Source organism: Cupressus sempervirens, chromosome 3 (genome assembly GCF_028749045.1).
Source record: "Cupressus sempervirens isolate cs-2001-9-10 chromosome 3, ASM2874904v1, whole genome shotgun sequence".
Lineage (NCBI taxonomy): Eukaryota > Viridiplantae > Streptophyta > Pinopsida > Cupressales > Cupressaceae > Cupressus > Cupressus sempervirens.
In genome coordinates this window covers 866605703-866620206 of record NC_143120.1, presented here as the reverse complement: position 1 = coordinate 866620206, position 14504 = coordinate 866605703, and the positions used below count along the sequence as shown (strand labels likewise).

The 14504-nt window shown below is 32.9% G+C and overlaps 1 protein-coding gene across 1 annotated transcript; it reads right to left on the bottom strand.

The window, feature by feature from the left end:
• Positions 1–390: 390 nt before the first annotated feature.
• On the bottom strand, positions 391–1899 carry LOC149569522 (LOB domain-containing protein 11-like). Its single transcript, XM_089817760.1, has 3 exons — positions 1759–1899; positions 1470–1649; positions 391–1072 (listed from the first exon to the last, which is right to left on the bottom strand). The coding sequence occupies exons 1-3, from the start codon at positions 1789–1791 to the stop codon at positions 746–748; spliced, it is 540 nt and encodes a 179-aa protein (XP_089673886.1). The 5' UTR covers positions 1792–1899; the 3' UTR covers positions 391–745.
• Positions 1900–14504: the final 12605 nt, after the last annotated feature.

Here is a 14504-nt window from a genome sequence, read left to right as displayed (position 1 = left end):
GACATAGACAGAAAATTTGCGGTCTATGTGCCTGCCTCCTCCAATGGCATCACGTGCTTATCATATTGACATGTGAAAAAGGACAGATTTTAAATAGCTGGAGACTCGTACATTTCATCATGAACGCACCAAGCAAAGACTGGAAATTAAAATATCGCTTGCCATATTCAACTCCAACACTTGTTTGGTCGGCCACGTACCTATTCAAATAGTTCGGCGAGCTTTGAAAATCTATGTATGCTTAAATTGTGCTGGGTAATTAATTTGTATTACTATTTATGTTCTTCAGCTAAAGTCTTTATTTTGAAATTTAAACGAATACATTTATCAATAGTATTATTTTATATTTATTTTAAAATAGAAAATTTTAAAAATCAAAGTAAACACGTAGAAATATAAACATGACACTGTTTTGATTAAAAGAAATTATAGCTACTACATTACATACTCTTAGCATAATCATATCATTAATCTGAAAACCTTGTTAGCTTTACACTCTCTCACATGGTGCCTAACCTTCCAAGGGCTTTTACGTTGGAATCGAGGGCTAAAAATGGTATACTATTAATTTACCACTACTCATGATAAAAAATTTTCTTACAAAGTTCATCATACAAAAATAATATGTATTGTAGAAAAATAACATAATAATTATTTTTCTAAAAATCTTGCAACAATTGAATGATTGTTTCTCAAAACACGTTCGCCCGAAAATAAGCATGGCTTCTGGTAACCCAAGCTTCGTTCACAGGGGCTCCCATAATCCAAAGGGATCCTCATCATTAGCTTCCCAAACAATTGAGTCTTCTGCAAGTGTATTACTCTGCTGTAATGCATCGAATGTAATTTTTTCTTCACCGACATTAAACATTCCAGTCAGGAGAGACTCAAGATTAGCATGAGTATTGAGGAGCTCTGCTTGAGCGTTTGCAAGCTGTGATTGGAGATGTAATATTTGCTTTTGCAATCGACAAATTTTTCCGGTGCAGCCGTAGACCGGATCTCGTAGTCTTTCACTTGCTTCGTATGCCAAGCTTTTTACAGCATCTGCTCTCTTCTCGGCCGGAATTTCCTGCAATACAGAAAGGGAAAACGGATTTAATCATTGATGCATCGATTAAAGCACTGCTCGTTCCGTAGCAGTAAATACTCATTGCTCTCTAAATTTCAGAAAAGAAATAGCGTTTTTGAGAAAAACATTTAAAGATTTTTTAAGTGTAGCGGTAAATACTCCTCTTTTTGTTAAATCTGAGAAAATGAGTAAACTTTTTAGAAAAATCTTTATAAGCATTTGATCGTAGCAGTAGATACTCGAATTTTTGTTCAGATCCGAGAAAAGACTTCAAAGAAAGGACTTATAAGTTTTAGAAAAATATTTAAACGTAGCAGTAAATACTCATTTTTTTCCTTAAATCTGAAGAAAAAGAGTAATCCTTTTGAAGAAATCTTTCAAAATATTTGATTTATACCTGAAGGATTTTAACAATGTTGCTTGTTCCGAACAATTTGTGCACCACTATGAACTTGTGAAGATCGTCTGGTGGAAAATAAGGAGCAAGCGCGCATTTATCTCCGCATTTTCTTCGTTGAATCTTGCAAGCTGCACAAGGATAAACAATTCCAGGCATCGCTTGTGTTTTCTTTTCCATCTGAATTAAGCAGCAAGGAAAAAAAGCTTAGAGGAATTTAAACAGTAAAGCAAGCAGATCAGACTCGTTTCAAAGAAGAAATTAACAATCTGAAATTGTGAAAACTTACTGAGGCTAAGATGATGAGATCGATTTGGGGCATAAACCTGACTGATAGAAGATATAGCTGATCGTATTTAGGAATTCCTGTGTAATTGTACCATTTCCTTTCGTCACAGACGTGACGCCGATAGACGTATTGATCAGAATATTATTTGTTCTACTCTATTTGGCACAATCAAATATCACATGACAAAATGATAGGTGTTAAAATATGATTGGGGACAACTAATAAGGTAAACAGAGTAAATACTAGAAGCAGACTTGTTAAATTATATTCTCCTTCACATTTACTTTTCATTCAAATAATTCATGCTTCAGTGTCATACTATAAATGCCGAGGTTAATAATAATAAAGTGGACCTATATTTTAGGAAATTCTTTATATGCAAAAATTTTCTATAAATTATTGGGTCATTATTTTTGTATTATTGTTCATGTGTTTTTATTAGTTGAGACATTTTCTCATATTGTGGGTGTCATCATTATTCTAGTCTCAATTTCAAATATGATGTTCTTGATTGATAAAGGTCTATAGTATTTAACATCATGACTAGTCCTTTCATCTATGGTTAGTCATCAACTATACATTAGAGTCCTAGTTGTTTTAGATGACTTGATAGGAATAAGTTGTCTCATCTAGACCTTGATATTTTTTTCATTTTGTATATTTTTTTAAAAGAAGAATAAAAAGGCGGCATCATTCTAGGTTGGGAATATTATTTTAGATGGTTAAAGATCACTTGGATAGTTGTTGCCCAACTCCTAATTAAGAGCCCATTGCTTCTCCTCCACATAGTCTTGACAACTTACGGGTGTAATAATTTCTTTTTCTTTTTGTTGGTGTTTCTTGATTCCAACCTTCTTTTTCAAATTGTGATGCCTGATCATTCTACCTTCTTTTTCAAATTGTGTTGTCTGATCATTCTATCATAATTACAAGTTTTAAATAAAAGAAAACAACATGTAACTCTATTGATCCAACCACTCGCATTAGCACTAGGATAGTTGGCATAAGTGTATTTTTATTGATAAACAACCAATCAAGGAGTATACACCTCTTGAATATTGGTAGATATCTTCACCAGTCTGCAAGGTAGAATATGACAAGGCCTAGACTATCTAGAGAGCATGAGGAGTCATCACAATGACATTGTAGAACAGGTATGAAAAGAATTCAAATCAAGCTTATACTCTGACAAGAGCGGCAGAATGTAGAGAGGACTGACACATTGAGATGAGATCCAAGGTAGACTGAAAGCAATACCAATCTAGACCCTACAACATAGGTGTCATGGGTTGATTGTGATCCACCCAATAGTTCGAATTCAAATTTTGAATTCACTAGTTTGAGTGAGATATTTCCTTAGTGTTTCGACAAGCATAAGTAAAAGGATGACTTTCCACATTAAAAGATGATGATGATGATGATGAGATGCAAAGAAAAATAGTGGAGAGTTTGGACAAGAACATAGGCATGAAGAATGTTTTTGAACTAAGACCCACACCCAACCAATGACAGTTGAATACACTACGAGGGGAAGTAGGGGAGAGAAAGGTAGAGTGATACTAGAAAAATCACTAAGAAATCCTATCAAACAGAGGGAGATCATGATATCTCAAAGTTATTCACTGATGATCTGCCAAGCATAACAATGTTATATGTATAGATAATATTTGATTTCTTTTTAATCATTGTAGTCAAGTTGCAAGCTCCTAATAGAGCTTGCTTCAACTTTAAGCATATATTTAAATCCTTTAACTAGGTGCAGCTCAAAAAGAGTGTTAAATCCTTTAACAAGATAACCTTCACAGGTTAATTGTAAATCTAACAGTTTATAGACATTTGTAACATGATGTATTCTTAAAAGGAACATGTTGTAGCTCTTGACCAATCAACCTTTTAGGTGTAGCAAAAGCTAGTGGGTACATGATCCCCACCATGGTTTTCATCATCTCATCGAGGGTTTTTATATACAAAATCTGTGTGCTCATTGATGAATTCTTTGGTGTATGAGTTTATATGCTTTTATTTTACTATATTTGTTATTGTATTAGCTCTCAAGTGGGTGTTAAGTAATATATTTAAGATGGTGAAAGTTTAACCGATCAAGCAAATGGTATTGATTCACCCACCCTCTTAGTATCGGTTGGGGCCAACAATTGGTATCAAAGCCTTGACCCTAATAGTAGCAAGCTTCACAACTTGAGGGAAGATCAAACAAAAACCATGAAGTACAAGTAGTTATACAAAGAAGAACTTAACACCATAGAAGACTTAAAGGAAAAGATTAAAGAGCTTTTAGGAAAAAGAAAGAATCTTGTGAAGACACTCAATTAGAGTCATGAAATTATTGAGAAAATGGAAGAACAGAGCAGATTTAGATGGATCTCAAAAAACTATCTATGATCTCACATCTAACAAGAAAAAGTTGAGCAAGTCGATAACCAAGCTAAAGAAAGAACTAGAAGAAGCATTAGAAAGACTAAGTAAAGTACAAAAGGAGAAAAATATTGATGCCATGCAAGCATTGGAAAAAGATGAAATAGAACTTAGTGAAGCCATGGAAGCAATGCAAGTAGATGAAGAAATGCCAAAAAAAAGGATCAATGCATTCAAAGGCTAGCAGACGAACTAAGAGACACCAATGACATAAATGAGAAGTTGAGAAGTTTTAATGATAGCTCCAAGAAGGTAGATGAGAAACTCAAAGCTCAAAGGAGAAAAAATGACACAACTGGTCTTGGCTATGAAGAACTCACCAAGACTGAAGGAGAAGAAGCTTCTAAGAGAAAAATCTAGACCAAACAAGGATAGGGAAGAACATTGGCTAATGATAAGAAGCCTAACAAACCAACTTGTCATTGTTGTAGTAAAATAGGTCATACTAAAAATATATGCTAGTACAAAAAGGTTGCACCCAATGTGCAACAAACCTTCCATGAGAATTGCAACCTCTATCACAAGTATGACCACTCTTCTTGAAACTGTAGGCCTCACACTCAAGATAAAAGGTTTGATGGGTACTGGTACGATTGTAACAAGTACAGACGCAAGGTTGAAGTATGTAGATTGAGATTGTGGAAAAATCAACATTCCTAGAGGATCTCAAATATTGGCTAGAATGCTATACTTTCAACATGCCTAAACATTTTGCCTATAAGAGTAGAGGACATACAAGTGATTACTAGAAAACTGGAACTAGTTGAAGAAATTACTCAGAATCATGGAAAAGAATAGACATAACATGAAAAAACAAGACATGTTGCCAAAGATTGCAAATCAAGGAAAGGAGTCCAAGTGCAAAACTTGACAATAAAGGGAAGATCGAGATAGTCGACAAGAAAGAAGTCTAGAAAGACTTCAACAAGCTATGGACAAGAAAGATAGGCGAGAACAAAGAAGTTTAGTCAACTGCAATAGAGAGCTCACCTATTGATGGAGAGACTTTTTCCACAAACTGAGCCAGTCCTAGCTTAAAATGGGTTGTATGCCCAAGGTTATACAACACATTGGTCCCCTATTCAAAATTGCTAAAAGAAAATATAAGACAAGCATAAGGAACCTATATCAAGGTAGGAGAATATTGAGATTATGATTGTTATTGCATGAGACATACACATTTATTGCAAAAGGATGGGTAGGTAAGCATGTGTGAATCACTACTCATGAAACATGGGTCAATGAGTTTGACTTAAAAACTACACAGTTAAATCTTGATAGCATTATCACAATTTGACTTGTCGTGGAAATATCTCCTACTTATCACTTGGTGAGCTTAAGGGGCTTTCTAATGAATGGTTCATAAGACACAAAAATTGGTGAAGGTTTTGTAAATGGGGTTGCAAGAAGAGTGGGTTTAACCATGGAGGAAACTTCATAGTTTAACATGTTTGAGATGGAGTAGGATTGGTATGAGTAACCTCCCAGGAAGTCCTGGTGCTTCACCTCTGTGAGCAACACCTAGATCCAATGAGTGCCAATGGTTCCATTTGTTCTCATATGATATGGATTCATGTATGAATCACTACTCATGAAACATGGGTTAATGACTTTGACTCAAAAACTACATAGTTAAATCATGATAGCAATATCACAACTATATTTACCATTAATCATTAACAAAAACCTAATGACAACTCAAAGAATATACATAGGGAAAGGAAGAGATTGATCAATTACCTTTCTAATTGAATAAATGCACCTAAAAAAAATTAGAAAAACCTATTTAAGCAATTGAGCATCATCCCTACCACCATCAAGTTCTCAAACCTACAAAGTGCACACTTATCATATTCAACAAAATCAGCTAACTCTAGAGGGTCATCATTGCAGACAACATTTATAATACCATGATTGTCAACAATGAAGAAATGCCAAAACTAGCATATATAGTCACCTCACTAAAAGGAGATGCAAGGAACCAGGCAACATTTCTATTCTTGTTGCCTATAAATGTTCTACTAGTAGAAGACATAAGCACATACCTAAATGCACAAATTATGGAACTACAAGTGGATAAAGTGTATGAATTATTCTCCACATTTCTATAGGATGGTAGAATGAAAAGGAGAAATGACACCTATTGAACACACGTTGCATCGAGTGATAGAGTTTCCTGACTTCATCCAGGAAGATTGGGTAAGAATCATACTAAGTAGAGTACATGAAAACTACATATGGCTTGAAAAACCCCATGAGATCACAAAAAGGGTTATATCCAAGGTATCAAAATTGAATAACACAATAAAAAAGCTTAATTCAGGCAAGGCAACACTTGATAAAGTAGCCAAAGTGACAGGAGCAAGGAAAGAGGGATGAACACTACCCATAGAAGAAATTCCTAATCTAGAAATGAGATTTACTGCAATGGAAATTGCTTATAGAATTATTATTTTTCAAGTAATCTCAATAGTGTTCCTTGTGGAGTGGTATGTGCAACCTACCAAATTATTCATGAGGGTGCTCCACTTGACTTAAGTGGATTGATACACAAGAAACTGATGCTAAACCTATCAAAGATTAAATAGAAACCTAAGGTGCATCCATTCAAATTCAGAGCTCTCCTAGTAGGTATATTCTTCTATCTCATGAGAGAAATTACTAGACAAGGTCAAGTCATGTGGCTAACTCATAGGCCCATTTGTGAAAAAAATTGTAAAACATACATGATGCTAGGTAATGATAAAGATGTTCAATTCAAATGATATCTTGATAGATTTAGGGACATAATGAGAAAAAGAAAGAGAAAACCTTTTGTCTTAGTAGAAGAATACAAAATACAATTATGTTTCCTAGCCAAGACTAACCATTTCATGATAGAAATAGTGGAACCCATAACTCACTAGCTTACTGTATTTCAGTATGAGCTAACAAAAGAAGAGGCAAAATTAGTTGTAGAGATAATATTGTCTATGGCTATTGATAACACACTACCAGTGCATGGCTCCAGCACAATAAGAAGAATCAAAACAAACATAATTAAAAAGGACAAGGAAGAGAATAGAAAAGAAGCCAAAAGAGGAAGATGACAACTAGTATCAAGACCAAAAACCCTAAGAAATAGGAAGATGGTAAAGGGAATAATGACTTAGGAAGAGAAAATGCCTCACCTAAACCAAAGTCCAACAATGAAGATGAGAAAAAGAAAAATAAGATAGAAGGAGTAAAGGAGAAGATTGCACTTGCACAACAAAGATAAGACCCAAGGACTGTTAAATAGATAAGAAGTGGTAACTCCACTCCTCCACTTTCCATTATAGACATACTGAATGATATAATGCACAATGGAAACTAAAATAAAATAATGTACATATATATGCACTCATGAATGAGAGAAATCAAAAGTGTCATAAGTGTTGTACTAGTCAGTATGAGAACCTACAATAGGAAACCAAAAGTGATAAAGAATGTTCTACCAAGAGAAATATCTAATGTTTATATTTAGTAGGTGGAAAAATGGTATTGTACAATTGGGAAAGATTATCAATGATCATCTAACTAAAGTCAAACTCGAGTTCACTCTAGCAGATATATAGACCTACAAAAATGCCTACATCAAAAAGTTTATAACCTGAGAAAACGTTGCATTAGTCACAATTACGGGGCACGTGAAATGTAAGAGAAAGCAACTAGAAACTAGAAAATGATAACAAACCAAGCAAAGATAATATGTGTAAAGATGTCAACTAGTCAAACAAAGTCTTTGACCAAACTAGATCCAAAGGAGAAAGGAAAGAAGAAGAAAATTGCATCTATTGGAACCAGCAAAGTATTATAAGATGAAGGATATGTTGAAGAGTTTGATGAGGAAGGTCTATAAACTTTAACCCTCTGACCTCAAAAAAATAATTTAAATATACAAAAGTGCATAGTGTAACATAAATAGAAAGAAAGAGGTCACTAAGTGTAGAAAGGTCACAAGTGACTTCAATCATACATCTGATAGTTGACACCTCCAAGATAGATGAGCTAAAATTAGTAGTAGACATAAAGGAATCATGCACAACTCAACATGAGGAGAGACAAGAAGAAAGTGACACTCAGTCGAGCATGCATGTAGAAATCCAACAAAAGGAGAAAATTTCACCACAAAAGGTCACAAAAGAAGGGGGAAAAGGAAAAGTCCAAAAAGAGACACAACTACAAGGAACCATGTTGATTAACCAGTCCAACTCTAGTACTAGATACATCCACAAGAACTATAATGCCCCAAATCACAAAAAGAAAGCTATACCTAGGAAGCATAGAATCAAACAAGATCTAAAGTGAAAAAGATGAAGAGGAGAAGGACATCATCATCATCACCTTCATCTTCAAGCCTCAAGAGGAAGTAAAATTTTTTGAATGTCACACTCAAGAAGTGGAGAATCCTGAAACAATTCAAAATGCAATAGACAAGCATACCAATAGAATAAAAAAATTTAGTGATGAAGAATTGAATCAACACAACATCTTGTTGAAGAAGCTCACTAAGACAAAGAAAGAAAGTCTACGTAAGGAAAAAGGCACTTACCTTGATCAAAGCAAAGAAACTAATCACATGAATGATTGATAATGTCCAAAGTGACACTGTTATTGATCTTATTGACCAACTTAGGCATACTTTAAAGAACACACACATCAGTGATGGAACATGATCTCTTAGCAAAAGGAAGGAACAAGATAATCTCAAACAATTGATTGTACATCACTTACAATAACTTGTAGAAACTAGGAGCACTGCACTTGTATTATCAAAGGACATCACTCCAATCCTCCAACAAATCTCAAACTAACAAACATTCTTGATAGATTTGAATATCTTAATAAGAACAACTCATCAAACACTACAGGTCACTCAAAAATCATTTAATGTATTAACGAGCTCAGAAAGCATGTGCACCAATCAAATTCAAGAAAAGAATCATCTAATCAACCAGGTTACTACAATTCAACACCATAGGAGCTCCACCCTCTTCAAACTAAAATGTTTCCTATTTCCCGTAACAGGAATTATTCAAGAGCATACCAAGGAGGTAGATGTATTAATATCATCAGGTACCAGAGGAACAATTGAAAAAATAGACCAACGCCTACCCAAGATTATCAACCTAATCCATGTACCACACAAAATTCTAGGCACCTAAAAAACAAAGATGGAAACGATGCAAGCAACATGCCTTTTGTCATTGATGAAAAAAAAGGGGAGATGATTAATATCCAGGGGGAGATAATTAGGAGATGATTATGAAGAACTAGGGGAGATGATTGTGATTATGATAACAAAGGGGAAATTGACAAAAAAGGAGAAATGAATGAATGATTATGATGAATGAGAAGAATGAAAAGAGAATAGAAACATGGGGGGGGACTAGGAGGAGAGGACTAAATAAAGGGGGAGAAGAACAACTTAGGAGAAGATGAAGACTTACTAGGAAAGGGACACAAGTCATATAGATACATCAAAAGGGGATTACAAAATACATGTAAAAATGACACATAAAATTTGGTTAAGTTCAATCACCTGTAAAGATTCTACCATATCCAACCCAACCAAGGTATATATTTTTTCATCAATGCCAAATGGGGAGATTGTTGATCCAACCGATCACATTAGCACTAGGATAGTTGGCATAAGTGTGTTGTCATTGATTAACAGCCACTCAAGGACTATACACCTCTTGAATACTGGTAGATATCTTCACCTATCTGCAAGGTAGAATATGAAAAGGCCTAAACTCTCTAGTTAGCATGAGGAGTCATCATAGGTACATGACAGAACATTTATGACAATAATTCAAATCAAGCTTATACTCTAACAAGAGTGGTGGAATGTAGAGAGGACAAACGAATTGAGATGAGATCTAATTTAGACTAGCAACACTACTAATCTAGACCCTACAACATAGGTGTCATGGTTCACTTGTGATTCACTCAATATTTTGAATTCTAATTTTGAATTCACCAATTTGAGTGGGATATTTCCCCAAGGTTTCAACACCCATAATTAAAAGGATGAATTCACACATTAAAAGATGATGATGACGATGATGAGATGTGAAGAAAAATGGTGGAGAGTTTGGACAAGAATGTAGATAGGAAGGATGGTGGTGTGGAACAAAGACCCACACCTAACCAAAGGCTATTGAATACACTGTGAGAGAAAGGGAAGGAGAGAAAGGCAAAGTGATACTAAAAAAAATCACTAAGAAAGCCTATCAGATAGAGGGAGATCATGACATCTCAACAGTACTCACTAGTCATCTACTAAGAAGAAAAGTGTTATATATATATAGATCATATTTGATTTCCTTTTAATCATTGTAATCAAGTTGTAAGCTCTTAACACAAGATGCTTCGGCTGCAAGCATATGTTTAAATCCTTTAATGAAGTGCCTCTCAAAAAAGAGTGCTAAGTCCTTAACGAGGTAACCTTGACAAGTTAATCGTAAATCTAACAATTTACAGACATTTCTAACAGGATGTGTTCTTAGAAGGAGCAAGTTGTAGCTCTTGATTGGGCAACCTTTTATCTGTAATAAAAGGCTAGTGGGTACATTATCCCCACCATGGTTTTCATCCTCTCATTGAGGGTTTCCATGTACAAAATCTATGTGTCCATTGATGAATGCTTCTGTGTAAGAGTCTAAATGCTTTTATTTTACTACATTTATTATTGTATTATTTCTCAAGTGAGTGTTAAGTAATATATTTAAGGTGGTGACAAGTTTAACCAAACAAGAAGACGGTACTAATTCACCCCCCACCCCCTCTCAGTATTGGTTGGGACCAAAAAACTCATCACAAAAGTAAAGTTTTATGTTTTTGGAATCCCTACACTTAATCTAGTATATAATATCTTAATCAATACATATTAGAGTTGCAAAAATTTAAAGAGTTAGTGTTCTAACATTAAGACGTGAATAAAAGAGGGAATACGACTTGTTTGGTCACTATCACCTATTTTTATTATAAGACACTTTGTGATATGTGTGGTTCTAATAATAGATCTCAAATTACCATGTCTAGCTATGTTATAGATTTTTGCGAACTTCAATGGAATTGTATTTTTAATTTTAATGAACTATTGTGACTACATCTTTATATAGATAATCAATGTCTTATGCTATTAAATTTGGTGTTCAAAAATACTTTTAGAAGTTTGGTATATAAAGATTACAACTCTAGAGTTTCTTTAATTGAGAACTTCTAGATTTAACTCTACTTATCTTGTTCCCATCAATATTTTAGACCATACTTTATGATCCATCATCATAATATTGAGCTAGAGAAGAAATTCTAAGTGAATAGAAAACCAAGACCCATTATATAGTGGAAGGGTTAGGGGAAGGGGAGAGAAAGGAATGAGATATGAATTGATTCAATGCAAAGGGGATGAGAGAAAACTAAATTGGAAAAAAAACCAAAAATAAAGACCAAAAGCAAAATAACTAGAGGCAAACAAAAAACCCATAAACAATACATGCTTAGTAATTAAGGGAAGTGTACTAGTAACCTTATAGCTAGCTTTGTACACTTGTAGATCCTAAATAGTTGATTGGATTATGACCCCCCAAAAATATTGTCCTTGAATGTGACTAAACCATTTATAGATATTATTTAGGATTTTGGGTAGTAAAAAATACAATATGAGATTTGCTATGTACACAAGGGTCAAAAAGTAGTCATTTTGAAGTATTGCCCAATACCTACTTAAAGATGCCCTGATAGTTGTTTCTTTATAGCCACATCAAACATTGTCAATAATTATTCACAAATGTCCTAATAGGTTCTCAAACATTTTCAATACTCATGCACAAATGTTTTAGTAGTCATTCAAAAATTATCAATGCCTAATGCAAAAATACCCTAATAGCCATTAAACAATTGGCAATACTTACGCACAAATGTTATAGTAGTCATTCAAAATATTTCAATATTGGGGGTACAAGTGAGAAGCTATTGATACATGATATATTTATTAATGGAATTGTATGGATCATTTCTTTGGTTTCTTTAAAGTAGGTTATTGGGGTTGGGCAAGAAAGGAGTGAACATAAATTGGAACATAGGTAGTAATTAGTGCTCTTCCTCCATACATTTTTAGCATATATTATATGATATATATTTACATAGTATATGATATTTCTTTCTATAACAATATATGTCTTGATAAGTAGGAGATAATTTTCATAAGGCACAACACTTGGTGAAGGTTTTGCAAATGGGGTTGCAAGATTTGGGTTTAACCATGGAGAAAACTTCATATTTAAGCGCACTTAGGCTGGAATAGTGATGGGTGACCTCCTGAGAAGTCCTGGTGCTTCACCCCTATGAGCATCACCTAGATCCAATGAGTGATAAGTGTTCATGAGAGATGGATTCATGTTGAATCACTACTCATGAAACATGGGTCAATGAGTTTGACTCAAAATCACACAGTTAAATCGTGATAGCAATATCACAATATATGTCTTGCATGTATATTGACTATCAAATTTGGGTTCTAATTAAATTCAATCACGTTTATAACTTTGGTTCTTTGTTATTCATTTATTATTACTATTAAGATTAATTATTATTATGAGTTAATCTAGAGTAGATTCGAACCCAAAACCACTCTAATGAGAAGCTTACAATTTACCATTGCATTGTAGGCTCTTGCCTACATCATTTTTTACTTATTATTTCTTCATATAATAAACTATTCATTTAAAATATATAAATATTAATTTTCAAATATAAATATAGATATAAAATTACAAATAAATAGTTAAATCTATATGTATGTCATCCAATATTTTATATAAATATTTGACCAAAAAAATATGATTTCCAAAAAATAAAGCTTGTTTCCGTCCACCTTGAAGCAGCTATAAACATGTAAAACTAATGATTTGAAATAACTTGGGCAGTGTGTACGGATATATAATTTTCTTCTCAATCGCCAATGCTTTCCTTGTCAAAAAAGGACGCACGTTCTTTATGGGAGCCACCGCATGAGATTCCCCTTGGACAAGCTCGTTCACTCCAACTAAGCATTTGAATATTTCGTACCTTAGACATTTCTTGTTCATTTTGGCACCAAGTGTATTAGTTATTAGCATGTGCATGGAAGGGGTTACAATGGTTATGTAATGAATTATATATAAGATAGTATTCCTAGAGATTATGAATGGACGAGCGCATACAAGATTTTTTTTTCAGGGACGGATATATAATCTTGATTTATTTATTTATTTTTTATAACCAATTCGAGGAAGAATATGCAATACTTTTGAGTTTTTCTTAGTCGACAGATTTATGTTTTCATCTTATTTTCTTTCTATTAGTTTGGCTTCAACATTGTTCATTTTTAAAATATTAAAGAATATTTGTAATGTTTTACAATTAGTTCATTTTAATTTTGATTTTTTAAACAATATTTCTCTTTTCAATTGGTTCTTTATATTTTTGTCAGTAGTTTTTTCATTTTCATTTTCATTTTCATTTTCAAAAAATTGACATATTTATATATTTCTACACCTATTGTAATGGGGTTTTATTTATATTTTACGAAGACAATTATTTTAAATCTAATTAGCTATTATTTCAAAAAATATTAATATAATTAATTATGTTTTAAATTTTATAGAACATTTGTAATGTTATGGATTTAGCTTATTTTAATTTTTCTTCTTCTTTTCTAAATACTCTTTTGCTAGTGGTTATTTTATTTTTATTTTTAAAAATTAAAAATTATTTAGATTTCTACATTTAATTTAGTTTATGTTCAATGGCATTTATATTATTTTATATTTATAAAGTATAAAAATTTATGACAAATATTATTTTAAGTGCTAAGTTATATTTAATACAGTATCATAAGGAAAGAAAGAAACGTTTTATTAATTAAACAATGTAAGTAGTATTATTGTTGAGGAAAATAAATCATTTTAGCTTAATTAAATAATGTAATTAGCTATATAAATAATTGATAGATGGTTGAGTTATTATTCTTGAAAAAAGATGTTGAAGTAATTGAGAAAATTACATATAACAAATGTTAAATTAAAGTTTATATATGAATCAAAGCAAAACATATTATCAAATTGTAAACACTTTCTTTCAAACTTAGTTCTTTTTTTCATTAGGCGGGACTCAAGTTGTATTAAAGCTCTTGTTTAAAATACAATCTACAATTGACTTTCATTCTTCCGAATGAATATGTATGAGTTTTGTTTTCATGTGTTTGTTTGTATATACACATTGGAGTGAAAATATTTTGGATTGAT